Raw genomic sequence first — 16,032 nt, forward strand, 5'->3', positions numbered from 1 at the left:
TTATAACACTGTTACTTACGGAACATTAGGACAAATACTCTAGTATCAACATTTTAAATAATAATTGTCAAAAAGTAGAGAAGACAGTCAAACAAAATAAAGCTCGGATTTCTAAAACAAACGAAGCCTACTTTAAATTAAAACTATTTGGGCCACTGGGGTGACTGACACCTGTAATCCTAGCACTTTGGGCAGCCCGAGGTGGGACAATCACTTAAGCCCAGGTATTCAAGGCTGCAGCAAGCTATGATGGTGACACAGCACTCTACACTCTAGCCTGTGTGACACAGTGAGATTCCCTCTCTTAAAACAATAAAAATCTACTTAAAATAATTCTAATTGATTGATACGTCTAAAAAAAAAAATGACTCACTTGTGACAAAGTAAACAGGTTATGAAATGTACTTTAAATAATTGAAATATATTAAATATACAATGGATAAGAGTATAAATTTTGAAGTCAGACTGCTTAGATTTGAATTCAGTTCTACCACTTATTTGCTCTGTGACCTTGGGCAAGTCACTTAAAGTCCCTATTCTTTAGGTTCTTTGCCTGTAAAATGGGAAAACTACTACCTTATACAGTTATTGTGAAGACTAAACCATGTAAAGCACTTAGCGTGGTGCCCTGGCACTGAATAAGCACACATTCTATAAATATTAGATATCATTACCATTATGATTGGGATCCCAAAATGCCTACACTGAAACCGAATACTTAAGAGTTTATGAATTAGGTTTTAAAAATGAATTTTACTGGTGAGTTAAAAAAAGATATGTGACCAAACCAGCAAGGAAAGTATATGTAACTCACTATGAGAAGCCTTACTTACTGGAGTTCTCACCAATTATTTTCACTATTCTAGAAATCCTTACCCTTGCAGGTGTAATACCTGAGTGCTGCGATTTGACAATGTAACCATCCGGTGCCTTGGAAAGAGCAACAAAGCCATCTTTTGGTGGAAACTTAAATTCCTCTTCACCGAAGTTAAATTTCAGTTCAGCATTCTAGCATTGAATAAAAGAGAAAATTAAAATTCTTCCCCTAATTGAAACCATCGTATACAAAATAATGAAGAGCAAGCAGCTTATAACCACAGTAAATTTTTTCAAACTAGATTCCTAATTACCTTCAAAACACAGGCAGGAAAGAGGGCTTGGTTTTTCATATGTGGTGGTATTTCAAATGCCAGACCAAGATCTTTTCCTTAAAAAACAAACAAACAAAAAAAAAAAGAGAGAGAGAGAGATTGAAACAATCAGAAAAGACCTTCCTCATGCTGACACTGTCAAATCTACCAACTTACCTGCATTCATGCCTCTCTCCTGTCACCATGGATAAACTGTGCTGCCTAAGGCCAGCTTCTTCATTTTTTCACTTTACTCCTGAAACTGTCACCTCTACCCCTCTACATTTTTCATTATTCTCTGTCTACAAGATCATTTCCATTAGACATTCCAAAGCATATAAACATACTCTCACAGTAAAATACACAAGAAAATCTCCCTTGAACCCACCTCTCCCTCCATTTACCTTCCATTTTTCTTCTCCCGTTTGTAGTGAAACTCCAATTTCCATTTACAATTCATCCACTTCCTTTCACCTCATTCTCCATTGAACTGGCTCCTTATTAGGAGGCCTCCCACCCTCACCCCTTCGCTCCACCAAAACAGCTCTCTAATGCTTTCCACTTGTCAAATGCAGTAGTTAATGCACATTCTTCATCTTGCTAGACTAGGTCCACCCACAGCACTGGACACAGTGATTGCTCCCTGATCCTTCAAACACTTCCTTCACCGGGACTGCAGGACCCATGCTTTCTTGATTCTCCTCCTGGCCTTCCTCCGCATTCCCCTCTGCTGCATTCTCCTCAATTTGCTGACCCCTAACCACAGGAACCCAGGCCTCAGATCTCTTCTTCTCTTTATCTACCCTCATTCCCTAGGCAATCTCACCCCACCCTCCAATGTGTCTTCAACAAAGCAGCCAGAATAGTACTGTTAAACTAAAGACAGATGATGCCACTCCTCTGCTCAAAACCCTCATGGCTTTCCATTTTACTCAAAATAAAAACCAAAGTTTAGATCATGGCCCATATGGCTCTCCATGGCCTGGCCTCACCACCTCACTGATCTAACATTCTACCACCGTCCTTTATCCCCAGAGTACTCCAGATCCAGTGGCTTCCTCGCTGTGACTCAGACACCTCAAGCACGCTTCCATCTCAGGGCATCCACATTTACTATTCCCTCGGTCTGAAATGTTCTTTGCAGATATCTGCCCGGCCCACCACCCAACTCATTCGGATCTCTACTTAAATGTCACCTTATCAAGCCTTCTGGCTGCCTGACACAAAAGCACAAACCCCCAAACCGCTATGGCTCTCCACTTCCTTCCCCTGCTTTATACCCTCCTTCACAGCACTTATTACCACCTAACATGGTATTATATGTCTGTCTTTCACCACTAGTGTGTAAGCCCCAAATGTCTATTCCATTTTCTTCTGTGCCTCCAGTACTTACCAGGGTACCTCAAACATAGTCAATGTTCAATAAATATTTGTTCAAATGAAGGCAGGGAGGGAGGGACAGGGATTTGAAAAAGTGGGTGGGGGGATTTTTAAAAATTACAATTATTGAATATCATATATCTTTTCACTACTAAGATCCCTATAGAGCTTACCATTTTTGGAGAACTTGACATGTCCTTTATCTATATCTAGGTAACATCCAATGGTATCATGCATAGTGAATTCCTAGAATACCGGAAAGTCAAATGCTATTAATAGAAAGCACATTCTTAAATAAAGTTAAAATATAGCTGCATCAAAAGTATGTGTGTTTCAAAATAATTATTTAAATCAAAAATGCCTATTAGAGCATATGACAATACAATAGTATAAGCATTTGACAGGCTTGTGAGAATCAACATATTTAGGCTGATTCACATTACTGTAGATTTCAGCTCACCAGATGAACCATATTTAGATTCATCATGATCAAAAATAAGAAAAGAGAATAACAGGTATCAAAACCAAAATCAAAATGAGGTGAAAAGAGAAGACAATGTAATGTATTTTGGAGGGGATAACAAATGGCATAAAAGAAAAATTATAACTACTACATATTTATCTAGCTTGACAATATTTCTTCACTAAAGTCCAAATCCAAACTTTCTGTGGAAAATATACAGAAAATCTGCTGATTACACCCTCATTCTGTCATGAGTGATTAAGTTTGCAAGAAAACTTACTTATGCTATGTTGGAGTTGATAACATAATTGCTTACCTCTCCATAATTATCAAACTGTTTATTATGGGATTTCTTTCCTGTTCCACCAAAGCCAAATCCAAACTTGTCAGTACCTAAATTTAAAAAATATTTTACTTTTCTGACAAGAGAAAATATAAAATTAAAAGACCTGTAAAAGAAGCAATTTTATTCACAAAGTATGTCCATTTCATGAACCCACAGGAAAACTATTCCTTAAGTTTCTGAATCCTACAAAAAACTAAACAGTGCTTAGGTCACACAGCTTGTGTGAGACTAGGGACACCAGTGATACTGCATCCCTTTCTGCTTTGGCCAGTAAGAAATTCAGATGCAAGTTTACAATAACGTGAAGCATCTATATGGGACCGTGTGGTACAGATTCACACACACTAACTTTACCCTGACTCCATTCAGTCTTAACCGTCATTTCATACTGCTATAATATCTGTACTTTTTGTAAGTTCCTTCAAATCTTTTTTGGGACAGGGTGGGGTACAGACAAATATTATTTCCATATCTTTAAAATAAAAACTTTTTATGGTTAAATTTATGATTTTGCTTCCCCAAATAATAAAATATTAACCCCCAAATGTAACTCAATCAATTCAGTTATTTTAGAAGCACTTACCTAGGTCCAAAGAGGCCTGCATGGTAGACCACCCGACCCTGCATAACCCTTGGTCATGACAGGATACTTCATAGTAGTGTTTCCCTACAAGGGTAAGATACATTGAGATTTACATAAATCACATACACATAATTCATTTACCATGAAGCCACCTTCCCAATGTTTCTGAATTACACTGTTATGTACCAAATGAAGAATTATAGGTATATTTGTACCATCAAACACCTTCCCAGATCCTTGACTTAAAGCTATTTTTAAAAACTCATGGGCCAGGCGCAGTGGCTCATGCCTGTGGCCAGTACTGTGGGAGGCCAAGGCAAGCAGATCACCTGAGGTTAGGAGTTCAAAACCAGCCTGGCCAACAGGGTGAAGCCCCATCTCTACTAAAAGTACAAAAATTAGCCAGGCATGGTGGTGGGTGCCTGTAATCCCAGCTACTCGGGAAGGTGCGGTAGGAGAAACACTTGAACCCAGGAGATGAAGGTTACAGTGAGCCAAGATGGTGCTATTGCCCTCCAGTCCGGGTGACAGTGCGAGACTCTGTCTCAAAAACAAACAAACAAACAACAACAACAAACCCTCATGTATTAATACATTGCCTCAAAAGTTTACACAAGTGCAGACGCTGTTCAAATACCTTTCATTAATCCTTTAGTAGCTCTACACCCATGCCATTCCTTTACTTCTCTGCTTTGACAACAAAGACCATCTGACCCAATTGCTGGATTTGAGAAGAAAAAACAGAAAAACACGTCAGTAAAGGTTTTATAAATCATACATTCCCACCCCCCACCACCAAAAAAAAATCATTCAGTCTCCCTAACAAGATAATTCCTTCCTTGTTGCAATGTTCCAGAGACTGAGACTTACTGATTCTTGAGTGATAGTATTTACCAAGTGTAATTAGCCATTTCATTCCCTGGGTGTCCTTGGCTATGTTGGGGGCTATTTTCTATGCTGCCATCTGTTAACTAAGGTAAGACTTTACAGCAAGTCTAGAAAGGATTCAACACAGCTCTTAACCTGACGTGCACTAATAGTAGTTGCACCATGAATACAAATGTGCTTAGATAACTATTCTCTAGAGTCCTTTAAAGAAATGTACTCAAGGATGATGCACCACCCCTCACCAATATTTGTTATCCTGATTTTATACTTAGAGCTTGAGCGACTATGTAACTAAAAGATAACAGAACTGTCTCTAGCTTGTTCCTCAATCCATGGAAGAAACCATAATGGGAAAGTAGGGGAAAACATGAGTAAATAAGCATATGTTTGTTACTTGCTAATATTATAAGGGCTCTAAAAGATGAGGTATATTCTATATTATACATCACGATCAGTCTGAGTGATGTCCACATAGTAGGTGCTAAATGGTTTTAAGTAAATATTCAGCTTTTGTCTGTACTGGAAAAAAACTATAACTTCCGTCCTGGTTCATCTTTCCAACTCATATTCTGTACTTGAAAGTAGAACAAACTGTTAAGCACCTCAACACACATCTTCCTACACTTTTCAGAAATTAAATTATTCAAAGTATGAATTCTTACCCATATAGGTACTGAATTATGTAAAACTGAACTTTTAAAAAGTTATCTAGGAGCTTCCAGGATAGCCGAACACATGAGGGTTCATGAAGGGTGGCACGCCCAGGGAGGGGAGAAGCTCCAAGCCCCCTCCGGTACTTCAACCTATGCATCTCTTCATCAGTATCCTTTGTAATAGCTTTAAAAATAAACCAGTAAACAAATTTTCCCAAGTTCTGTGAGCCACTCTAGCAAATTAATTGAACCTGAGGAAGGAGTTGTAGGAACGCTGATTTATAGCCAATCGGTTAGAAGCATAAGCCACAACCCGGACATCAGATGTGGGGGACAGTCTTGTGTGACTGAGCCCTCAACCTGTGGGATATGATGCTGTCTTCATGGAGATGGTGTCAGAATTGAATTGAATTACAGTTCTCAGCTGGAAGAAACCATAATGGGAAAGTAGAGGAAACCATGAATAAACAAACACGTGTCTGTTACTTACTCCATCAGTTCTCACTGACTGCTTGCTTGACTTGTGGGGAAAAACCCCACACATCTGCTGTCAGAAGCATGCTGTGAGAGTATACAGGGAAAAATGGAGTTTATTTATTTCTCTATATTCTCAGAACTGGTGTCAGGGTTTGCTAGAACTGCCTTGGCTCACAGAAATGTGGTTTGAAAAGAAAAGGATAAAAGGGTAGGGGATGAGGAACTTTTGGTTTCTTGGTGGCCAGAAGATCACCTACGGTATGGAGCCACAGCTGTGCTACACTCAGTTACTAATGGTAAAAGTTATCAGTGGAATTTAGAGTTGGATCCAACTCCAAGGAGCTGGTTCACTGGATGCATAAGAAAACACAAATAAGAACCCGTGAGGTGGAGCTTGCAACGAGCCAAGATCGCGCCACTGCACTCCAGTCTGGGCGACAGAGCGAGAATCCTTCTCAAAAAAAAAAAAAAGAAAAGAAAATGCAAGTAAGAAAGAAAAAAGTATACAGTCTTTTGGTTGCTATTATCTGTAATAGCTAAAATGAAGTAAAAGAGTGCTGGGTCAGCCCTTGATGTGAGACCACATTCCGATTTCAGTCCATCTGAGCTTTGGTCACGAGCTTCAAAGCTGAACCCCAAGGGAAAAATTATGCAGGGCCAACAAAAAGTACTAAGACCTGTGGTCTCCAAGAAGGCAGTCAATGTGGGGAAGAGCAAAACCAAAAAACTCTGAAATTGGAGGGGTAGTGTGAAGGAACTGTTTCATTTTGTAGATCAGTATCATAAGCTTCCTGAGGAGCCTTTACGAAAATGTACTCTGAGAGTAACTCCTTTAGGAAAGTGTCTTTGGTTTTAAATGTAGCAGAATAGAAGGGCATGTTTGGGTTGATGCAGGTCTCATTGCTCACTATGGAACAACCACAGAAGGCTCTATGCATGATGGAGGTTATTCCCAGGCAAGCAGCCAGCCTGGTGGATTGGATAAAAGCCACTGTAAGGTCTGTTAACCCCAAGAAGGAGGACTGTCCAACTCCACCCTATAAATACTTTCTTTTATAATTTCTGCATTTTCTATTTGGGTTAGGGAAGTTTTGCCACTGCTAAATTATACATGTAGTTTTCCGTATTCAAATTCATACATATATATTTAAGTCCTAAATACATATGGAATTTCTAATTATGATATGAGATAGAAGTCAATTGTATATTGCGCCAGATGGATCATCAATTGTGCCAGCACCCTTTACCTAATAAATCATCCTTTTTTCTCATTGAAATGAAATATAATTATTTTTCCTGCATATAACTTCTCATATATACTGGGATTTATTTCCATTATATTCCACTGTCTATTCCTATGTCAGTTCTATACTGTTTAATGATAGTGACTACATTCTAATATCTGGTAAATTAAATCTTAATTTTATTTACTTGGTGTTCTCATGTATTATTTTTTTAAGTTTCTGAATTACAAATGAGCTGGTGGAAAGCCTATCCACTTACCGAAAGCAGATCCTCTGTCATATGGGTTCATCTGCCATTTGTTGAGCACTAAACAAGTTAAAATAAGAAAAGTTACCCCCAGATACATAAAATTTAAAATGCTTGGCCGGGTGCGGTGACTCACGCCTGCAATCTCAGCACTCTGGGAAGCTGAGGTGGGTGGTTCACATGAGGTCAGGAGTTCAAGACCAGCCTGGCCAACATGGTGAAACCTCGCCTCTACTAAAAAAATACAAAAATTAGCCAGGCATGGTGGCATGTGACTGTAATCCCAGCTACTCAGGAGTCTGAGGCACGAGAATCGCTTGAACCCAGGAGGCGGAGGTTGCAGTGAGCCGAGATTGTGCCACTGCACTCCAGCCTGGGCGACAGAGTGAGACTCTATCTCAAAAAAAAATAATAATAATAAAATAAATAAAATCCTCTATTAAAAAAAGCAAGTATTTTATATACCTTAATTCCTCTAGATTCAATATGGTTTTATATATTTAGAATACACAAGTAAAACCTGTTTTTATTTTTATTTTTATGTTTTTTTTGAGACGGAGTCTTGCTCTGTCGCCCAGGCTGGAGTGCAGTGGCTGGATCTCTGCTCACTGCAAGCTCTACCTCCCGGGTTTACACCATTCTCCTGCCTCGGCCTCCCGAGTAGCTGGGACCACAGGCGCCTGCCACCTCGCCCGGCCAGTTTTTTGTATTTTTTAGTAGAGACGGGTTTCACCGTGTTAGCCAGGATGGTCTCGATCTCCTGACCTCGTGATCCGCCCATCTCGGCCTCCCAAAGTGCTGGGATTACAGGCTTGAGCCACCACGCCCAGCCTAAAACCTGTTTTTATTAAAAGCAAAAACGCAATTGAAAAATCAGACACGTTGAAGATAATCATCACTGGTCTATTCGGACCTAAAACCCTATCTCCTCACTTGCTTGCTTCAGTGTGCTCCGTATCAGATGATACTGATCTCTGTCCTTACTCCTAGGTCACTACTAAAATGAAGTTTAGGTAACTAAACAAGTTGACTTCAATTACAAAGGAAATAACTGATCAACATTTCAGAATCTAATTATCTAGTAACTATCAAAAGAAAAGCAAGTCGTTTATCTTAATTCAATACCACATTCAAAAGAAACACATTTTTTTCATCCTCCCTTTTATAGGATTGGCATTTTCCTTTTCTGACACATCTTAATAGTCTGTTAAGATGTATGTATATATATAAACTAAGAATTGTAATAAAGAGAGCCCTACGTCCTTTCTAGCCCAACTTTCCATTCGGGGTAGAAATCCTTCCTAAATTATTTCTGGTCAAAAGATATACATCATCAGCTTAAACACTTTGAACATTGGAGAAATAACTTTGAGGTTCTCCCCTGCATTGTGGCTCAATGTAGCTATTAGGAAGTACTTTAAGTTAAACAGACATCTTCATCTAAACTATTTCTCATTGATCCTGGTCCTACTTTCTAGAATAATTATTTTCTCTCTAGTTCTCTTCAATAATTTAACAATTATCCCATCTCCATTTTTACTTCTTCTCCATGTTTAACTTTCTACTTTCTTTATTCCTCACAGGATGTGACTTTTAGAACCATTATCACTATGGTTATTCTTCTTTAGGAGTGTTTTGTTTTACCACCATTTCTCATAAATGACGGCACAGTTGTTACAAGTTCTGAAACTATTTTAGAATAGGCCAATAGTGTAAAAAGTTACATCAATTATCTATCTCATAATTAATTTACAGGAGTTCATAGATTCTACTTTATACATCTTATGTATAACATTACTCTCAAACAACTGAAAAGAATATGTTAATATGCCAGGTTCACTGTTCTTCAACTTGCTATTTTGTAACAATCCTGTTTTGTATAATGAAACAAGAGTGACTTAAAATATGGAATAAATATGATTAAAATATAACAAAACAAAAGATTAATTAAGATAGAACGAAATTTAGAAACCATTCAACAGAAGCAACACCATTTAAAGATAAAGAAACTGCGGTAAGATTGTTTATGGTAGAGACAGTATCAGAAACCTAATAAAAAGACCAATTTCCATGTAGATAGGATTGCACATAAGAAACAACTTTAAAATTTATATTTTACCTTCCTAGGTGATTCCCTTCTTATCTTAGAGGAAAAAAACCGCCTCTATTCCCTCTAAGGCAATACTTCCCACCAGCATGGGATTTTACTCCAAAAATTATTTGTAAAATCTTTCCTTAATATTTTTGTAATATGTACCTATTTTCCTTTAGTATTAAGCATAGAAAGTTATAAAGTTAAAAACACTAAAATATCGAAATGTAATCTCCAAAATGCCAGTGTTTTCTCAAAGGGAACACTACTAGTATTTTAGGAGGGACAACCTTGCAGTGTTTAGGCTCTCAATGACATTTAGCATCCCTGGTTTCCAGGGTTCCAGACCCCAATGCCACCCCTCAGATATTGACAATATTTTAAAACTGCATACCCAAATCTCACATTCCTAACTGCCAGTGATGAGAATCGATAATTTATATAAAAGGAAATATCAATTTATAAAAATTACCTGAAGCACCAGTTTTAATTGTTGTTTTTCCTTTTTTGCCTTCCTGTTGGTCTTTCAGAGTTTCATAAACTATCTGGATAACTGGAATACTAAAAGCCTATCAAAGAAACAAAAGGTTTCTATATTAGTATTCAGATACTAACAACAGTTTAATAACCAAAATAAATGACAAAAGTTATGCACATCAAATAATTATACATATTCTAGATTGGTACTATAATTTCATTTGCCCAAAAAAAAAAAAAAAAATACCAGTCAGACAACAGAGTGGACTGAATGAAGGAAATAGGATGCAGCTAACAGCACAAAATGATAAAACAATGGAGAACAGTAGAATGAACCTACACTAAAGAGGAAAAATATCATCCAGTCCGACAAATTATTTCTCTAGTCTAGGCCAATAGGAGATCAACTTCTGTATGTAACCTTTATATTTTAGGTGTCATCATATTAAAATTCAGAAGTGAGTATAAACACTAAAGTTACTGTAACTCCCTAACACCCATTTAAAACTATATTCTTAAGGTCATACTTTTTTGTAGCTCTTCATAATTAGCTGGCAACAAAAATATCATTTTCAGTGGCAAGTAATTAATTTCTTACCTTTTGGAGGTTGCTATTTTATTAAATACTTCAAAGTAAAAACTACTATTCAAAGCTACTTTAAAATTCAACTTTTAGAGAGTAAGTAAATATAATTTATTACTTACACCAGTTTTGCCACTTCCTGTTTCTGCAGCCTGAATGAGGGGAAAAAAGTTGATTTTACAGATTAAGTTGTCTATTAAACAGATCAAATTAACACCATAATATGTAGAAATCTTTAACATTTGACCAGCTACCTTTATTTTCACAGTGCCTCCAGATTATCCAGGCTTCCTCTGTCAACTCCGACTACAGCCCATTTTGTTACCTTTCCCATACCTTTAAGAATCTTCTCTTCCCTTTCCTTTCCCATTGCTATCATTCAAATGGAAGCTCTCATCATTCTAATCTACATTACAAAAGTATCCAAACAACATCTAATCCCAGAACTATACTACAATCTGCTACTCAAATTAGTCTTCATGGGAAGACTAATACTCAAATTATTTAACAGGACACTTGAGAAAGAGCCCAAATAATCTGACCCATTATCTCTCTACCATTTTATTTCAAGTTTATCCCTGCTCAGACACATATTTTATGCTACCATTCAACTGAAGTATTCCAGAGTCATATCGTACATTCTACCATTCGCTGTTTTGTTGGTATTCTTTCTACCTAAAAAGCATTTCCCTTTTATCTTGCCTTGTCAAAAATCTGGCCCACGCTTATAACTCCAGCACTTTGGAAGGTCAAGACAGGAGGATTGCTTGAGGCTGGGAGTTGGAGAACAGACTGGGCAACATAGTGAGACCCTGTCTCTACAAAAAATACAATAAATTAGCTGGATGTGGTGGTGTGTACCTGTAGTCCCACCTAATTGGGAGACCGAAATAGGAAGATTGCTTGAACCCAAGAGTTTGAGGCTGCAGTGAACTATAAACACACCATTGCACTCCAGCTTGGGCAACAGAGCTTGGCCTTTTTAAAAAAATAAATAAAAGAAATCTACTTCCTCTAAGCAGTCCCTATGATCCCTAAAGCAAAAGGATAACTGGAGTCCCACTCAAATTCCGCACTACTCTGCATCTCTTATGAAGGAGCCACATTCTCTCTGATATGAGATTCATTCTTACACATGTCTTATTGCCCTAGTTGGTTTAAGCTTCTCAAGGGTAAATATTTATCTGTTTGAAGCTTTTACCTAATGCTCTGAATACAGTATATGTATCATAAATGTTTGTGAATAAAGTTAAAGTATCATATTTAAGCCTATGCAATTCTTAGAGTGTGTCCCCAGCTCCCAATCACCTCACCAAATTTAAACTTACCATAAGTACATCACCTCCTCCTAGTATCAATGGGATAGATTCAGCCTGGATATCAGTTGGGAGGCTAAAAGAATCATATTTGAAGAATTTTAGTTATTGGGAAAAAAAATCACCTAAGCAAATTAAGTCATGTTAAACTTTAAGCCTAAAAGAAAATTTTACGTGGTAAATATGATCCATCCTATTCCACTAGAAATACGTCAAGGCTGAAAAAAGGAAACTTTCCATAATTTAGAAAATCACACAAAAGAACTGAATTTCACTTATCCAACTAGACACAAAAATATTGGATAAAATCACTAACAACTGTTTAAATTATAAAACATCCTCTCTCAGGTACATTTAAGCTTTATGTACTTACAGCCAATCCATCTCTTCCACAGCTTGTGCAATCTCAGGCATAACACCCATCTCTGAAAGTAAACATTGATTTTAAAAATCACATATACTGAATTGAAATCATAAATTGCAGTGCTCTCAAAATTACTATTCAAAAACAGGGTAAAGATTTTGAAGGACAGCTCAGTTACATCAAATCTACTGAGCGCGGCACTGTTGAAAGAGCACAAGTTCTGGAGAAAGACTTGAATTCAAATCTAAGTTCTCACTTATTAGCAAGTGACCTTAGGCAAGGCTATAAATCTGTTTTCTCCACACAAAACAGGGCTGATATTGCCTACCTTGGAGGGCTATATGAAGACCAGAGATAATAATGTAATGCAACTGGAGCATGGCTGTCACCTAATAAACTGTAGCCACTATAGTGCTTATTTACCTCTTATGACTCGTGAAAAGTCTGCGAAGCATAGACAGGGTTGTTGCATTTAGAGATAATTTAGAGATAATGTGCGCATTTAGAGATAATCTCTTTACATTAGATATTATGTACCTTGGCTACTCCAGGACCATGTGAATACCTTCAGCAATTAGAGAAAAATGAATAGACAAGTGGAGAGCACCCGCATTTATTGGCAGCCTGATTAACTGATTAACTGAAGAGGGAGGGGCCAGCGGTAAAAACATGGGCATCTGGAAATGTCAGCTGAAGAACTGCTCTGTTCTTAACTGTATACATATTTCAATAATTCTACTTCAAGACCCATCCTAAATGAATAGAGATGAGTTGTTTCTAACTGGGTTTTGTCATTTTATCATTTCTCATATGAACTCTAGAGGGTAATTAACATATGGAGTAGTTGGATTACTTAAACTTTCCTTCCAAATGAGAAGTGACTTTGAAGTCTGTATTTATAAAATATAGCTTTTATTATAAAAATACGTATTCCTATAAAAAAAAGTCAAATATTCACAAGCCCCAGAAATACCAATTTTGAAATTCTGTATTTCTTGCCATTGTGAAAAGGCATAAAGCAAACGTACAGACTGAAAATATTATTTATAAAATTATGTAGCTTTTTCGTTGCATCAGATGAGAAGGATCATCATTTTCAAAAAAGAAGGCTCTCCTAACTCTTTTTTTTTTTGAGACAGAGTCTCGTTCTGTCACCCAGGCTGGAGTGCAGTGGCATGATCTCGGCTCACTGCAAACTCCGTCTTCCAGATTCAAGCAATTCTCCTGCCTCAGCCTCCCGAGTAACTGGGGCTACAGGCACATGTCACCATGCTCGGCTAATTCTTTTGCGTATTTTTAGTAGAGACGGGGTTTTACCATGTTAGCCGGGATGGTCTCAATCTCCTGACCTCATGATCTGCCCACTTTGGCCTCCCAAAGTGCTGGGATTACAGGCATGAGCCACTGTGCCTGGCAACTCTCCTAACTGTTAATCTCCTCAGGAAAAAAAAAAAAAAAATCCACAGATAAACTAATGAAGATCTAAAGTTGAATATCCAGGCAGACCTTCCTAAGAATTAACCTGTATTACAGTCTATGTTCTCTCTCCTAAAATGCAAACTGCTTGAAACAAAGGAGTGGTGTGTTCTTACTGCATACGGAATACTGCAAGCTGAAGCCGTTTGCAAAACTGTTTTACAACAAGAAACAACATAACACTTTCAGTAAATTCCAGACAACCTGTTGTACCATTCTGGTCATGTTCCCTGCAAGTTTTCTTTGAAACCAGACCTTAAGTATAATACTTTTAACAGTTAAGGAAAAATTAGAAACATTCATGAAATTCCAGTTTTGTCTTTATTTCATATCACAGACTCTTTTTCCAGTCATTTACCTCTAACTTTCATGAAATTTGTGTATGACTCCCAAAGATGTGTACCTATAAAATGACTACCTAGAACTATCCTACAGACCTTGGCTCTAAAATCCTGTTTTAGGAAAATGTTGAGAGACAAAAAACAGCAACAACTCTGAGCAGATTTCCAACTGAATCCTATTAGAAGATGTAACTGAAACAGTCAGAAATCTTACATGACTGTTGCACTTTGGGAGGCCAAGGTGGGCGGATCACCTGAGGTCAGGAGTTTGAGACCAGCCTGGCCAACATAGTGAAACCCTGTCTATACTAATAATACAAAAATGAGCAGGGCATGGTGGTAGGTGCCTGTAATCCCAGCTACTCAGGAGGCTGAGGCAGGAGAATTGCTTGAACCTGGGAGATGGAGGCAGCAGTGAGCCACTATCACACCACTGCACTACAGCTGGGGCGACAGAGTAAGCCTACATCCCCCACCTCCCACCCCCCGCCCCCCGCCCCCCGCCAAAAAAAAAAAAAAAAAAGAAAAAGAAAAAGGAAAAAAAATCTTACATGACTGAAGATTTGGAATTCCTAATATTCTTACAGAAGAAAACTAAAAAATATAAAATACTACAACACCTGAAGTCATCTTAAAAAGTTAAGAACATTAAAGGACATCAGGCCTAACGTGATACATTTACATAGCAATAAACGTTACATAAGTGCTACATAAATGCATCACGTTTAGCACATTTAAGGCTGATTACAGCTTCCTAAAACTGGATCCCTAATAGGAGGATGATTAAGAGGGGAAAATATCAACCGTAGGTTTCGATAAGCCACATCAAATCATGTTTGGCATAAAGGACAGTATCAGGCGGCAAATAAATGTAAATTTTCCAAACTTACGTTGGGCTGGTGCGTACGTTAATCAAAATGCTTTCCCTTTGGCTTCAACACTGAACATTAATGTTGATATAATAGCGTTTAACAAATAAAGATCAGGTTTATGCCCGGGACGTTTTGGAAGGGCCTGAAAAAACTGGACAGAGGCAGGATCGTCATTTTCCCCAATCACTCCACCCCACGCCGACTCGCTTCTCTGCCTGGCCAAGCCCAGATGAGCCGCGGGCAGAAAAGGGTTCCCAAAGGGTCACTGCCACGTTAAGAGGCAGGAGGTGCAGGCGTCTGGGAACCGCCAGAGCAACGCCGCCGCCTGGATTTTGCAGCCGAAGGTGCACTGGCAGGAAAGCCAAGTGGAGATTGGTAGAAGGGAAAGGGTACGGGGAGGGACGTCCTGGCCCGCTCCTGAAAAGAACTGTTCTCCGAACCCGAGCCACGGCCGCCCCCGATCCCGCAACGCGGGTCCATCAGGGGCTGCAGCGGACAGCGCCCTTCGGTCTCCCTGATCCCTTTAGCTCCCCGCGGGCCGCCCCACTACCCCCAGAGCTTCCACAAACGCACCGGAGAAGGCCGCCATCTTCACCCCGTCCTCCGCGGCTTCGACCGCTCGCTCCCTCCCTCCCGACTGACACAGCGCGGCAGTGGCTCCGCGCGCTTCCGGCCCCCGGCCTTTGGCGTTCGGAGTCCGGGCAGGGACTCAGCCCCGGGAGAACGGTTCCGATGGAAGGAAAGGCCCGCACCAGCCCCGCCTTATGCACCTGCCGCTGAGCGGACCGCTGGGACCCAGGGCCTCGGGACCCCGCCTTCGTCCTGGGCACCATGTGTTTGGAGCACACCATGCGGTATCAGGGTCACTGCCACAGAGAAGGAAGCAGACGTTTGGTAATTAGGGTCATCCAGTGGGCTCAGGCTGACACCACACCGTGTCGTCCCCACTCAGTCCCCCAACTTTACAAAGATGAGCAGGGCCTTGGTGTATGAATGACCTGGAGAGATGGACTGGATTCATTGCTCCGAGCGCTAGTGGGTGCCTGGCAACCAGTAGGTATTAGTTTTTTGTTTTTTGTTTTTTACTGAAATAAGTAATG

The 16,032-nt window shown here is 39.2% G+C and overlaps 1 protein-coding gene across 1 annotated transcript in view; it reads right to left on the reverse strand.

The window, feature by feature from the left end:
• Positions 1 to 15,574, reverse strand: part of DDX1 (DEAD-box helicase 1) — a 37,464-nt gene extending 21,890 nt beyond the window's left edge. Inside the window, exons 1-12 of the mRNA XM_045369755.2 lie at positions 15,506 to 15,574; positions 12,253 to 12,304; positions 11,892 to 11,955; positions 10,686 to 10,715; positions 9,976 to 10,072; positions 7,424 to 7,471; positions 4,540 to 4,623; positions 3,903 to 3,986; positions 3,290 to 3,366; positions 2,684 to 2,756; positions 1,131 to 1,207; positions 894 to 1,008 (exon numbers count right to left, since the gene is read on the reverse strand). Of these exons, the coding sequence (XP_045225690.1) occupies positions 894 to 1,008; positions 1,131 to 1,207; positions 2,684 to 2,756; positions 3,290 to 3,366; positions 3,903 to 3,986; positions 4,540 to 4,623; positions 7,424 to 7,471; positions 9,976 to 10,072; positions 10,686 to 10,715; positions 11,892 to 11,955; positions 12,253 to 12,304; positions 15,506 to 15,521 (817 nt within the window). The 5' untranslated portion in view covers positions 15,522 to 15,574. The remainder of the gene's footprint in view (positions 1 to 893; positions 1,009 to 1,130; positions 1,208 to 2,683; positions 2,757 to 3,289; positions 3,367 to 3,902; positions 3,987 to 4,539; positions 4,624 to 7,423; positions 7,472 to 9,975; positions 10,073 to 10,685; positions 10,716 to 11,891; positions 11,956 to 12,252; positions 12,305 to 15,505) is intronic.
• Between the last annotated feature and the right edge of the window lie 458 nt (positions 15,575 to 16,032).

The sequence above is a fragment of the Macaca fascicularis genome, chromosome 13, assembly GCF_037993035.2.
Source record: "Macaca fascicularis isolate 582-1 chromosome 13, T2T-MFA8v1.1".
Lineage (NCBI taxonomy): Eukaryota > Metazoa > Chordata > Mammalia > Primates > Cercopithecidae > Macaca > Macaca fascicularis.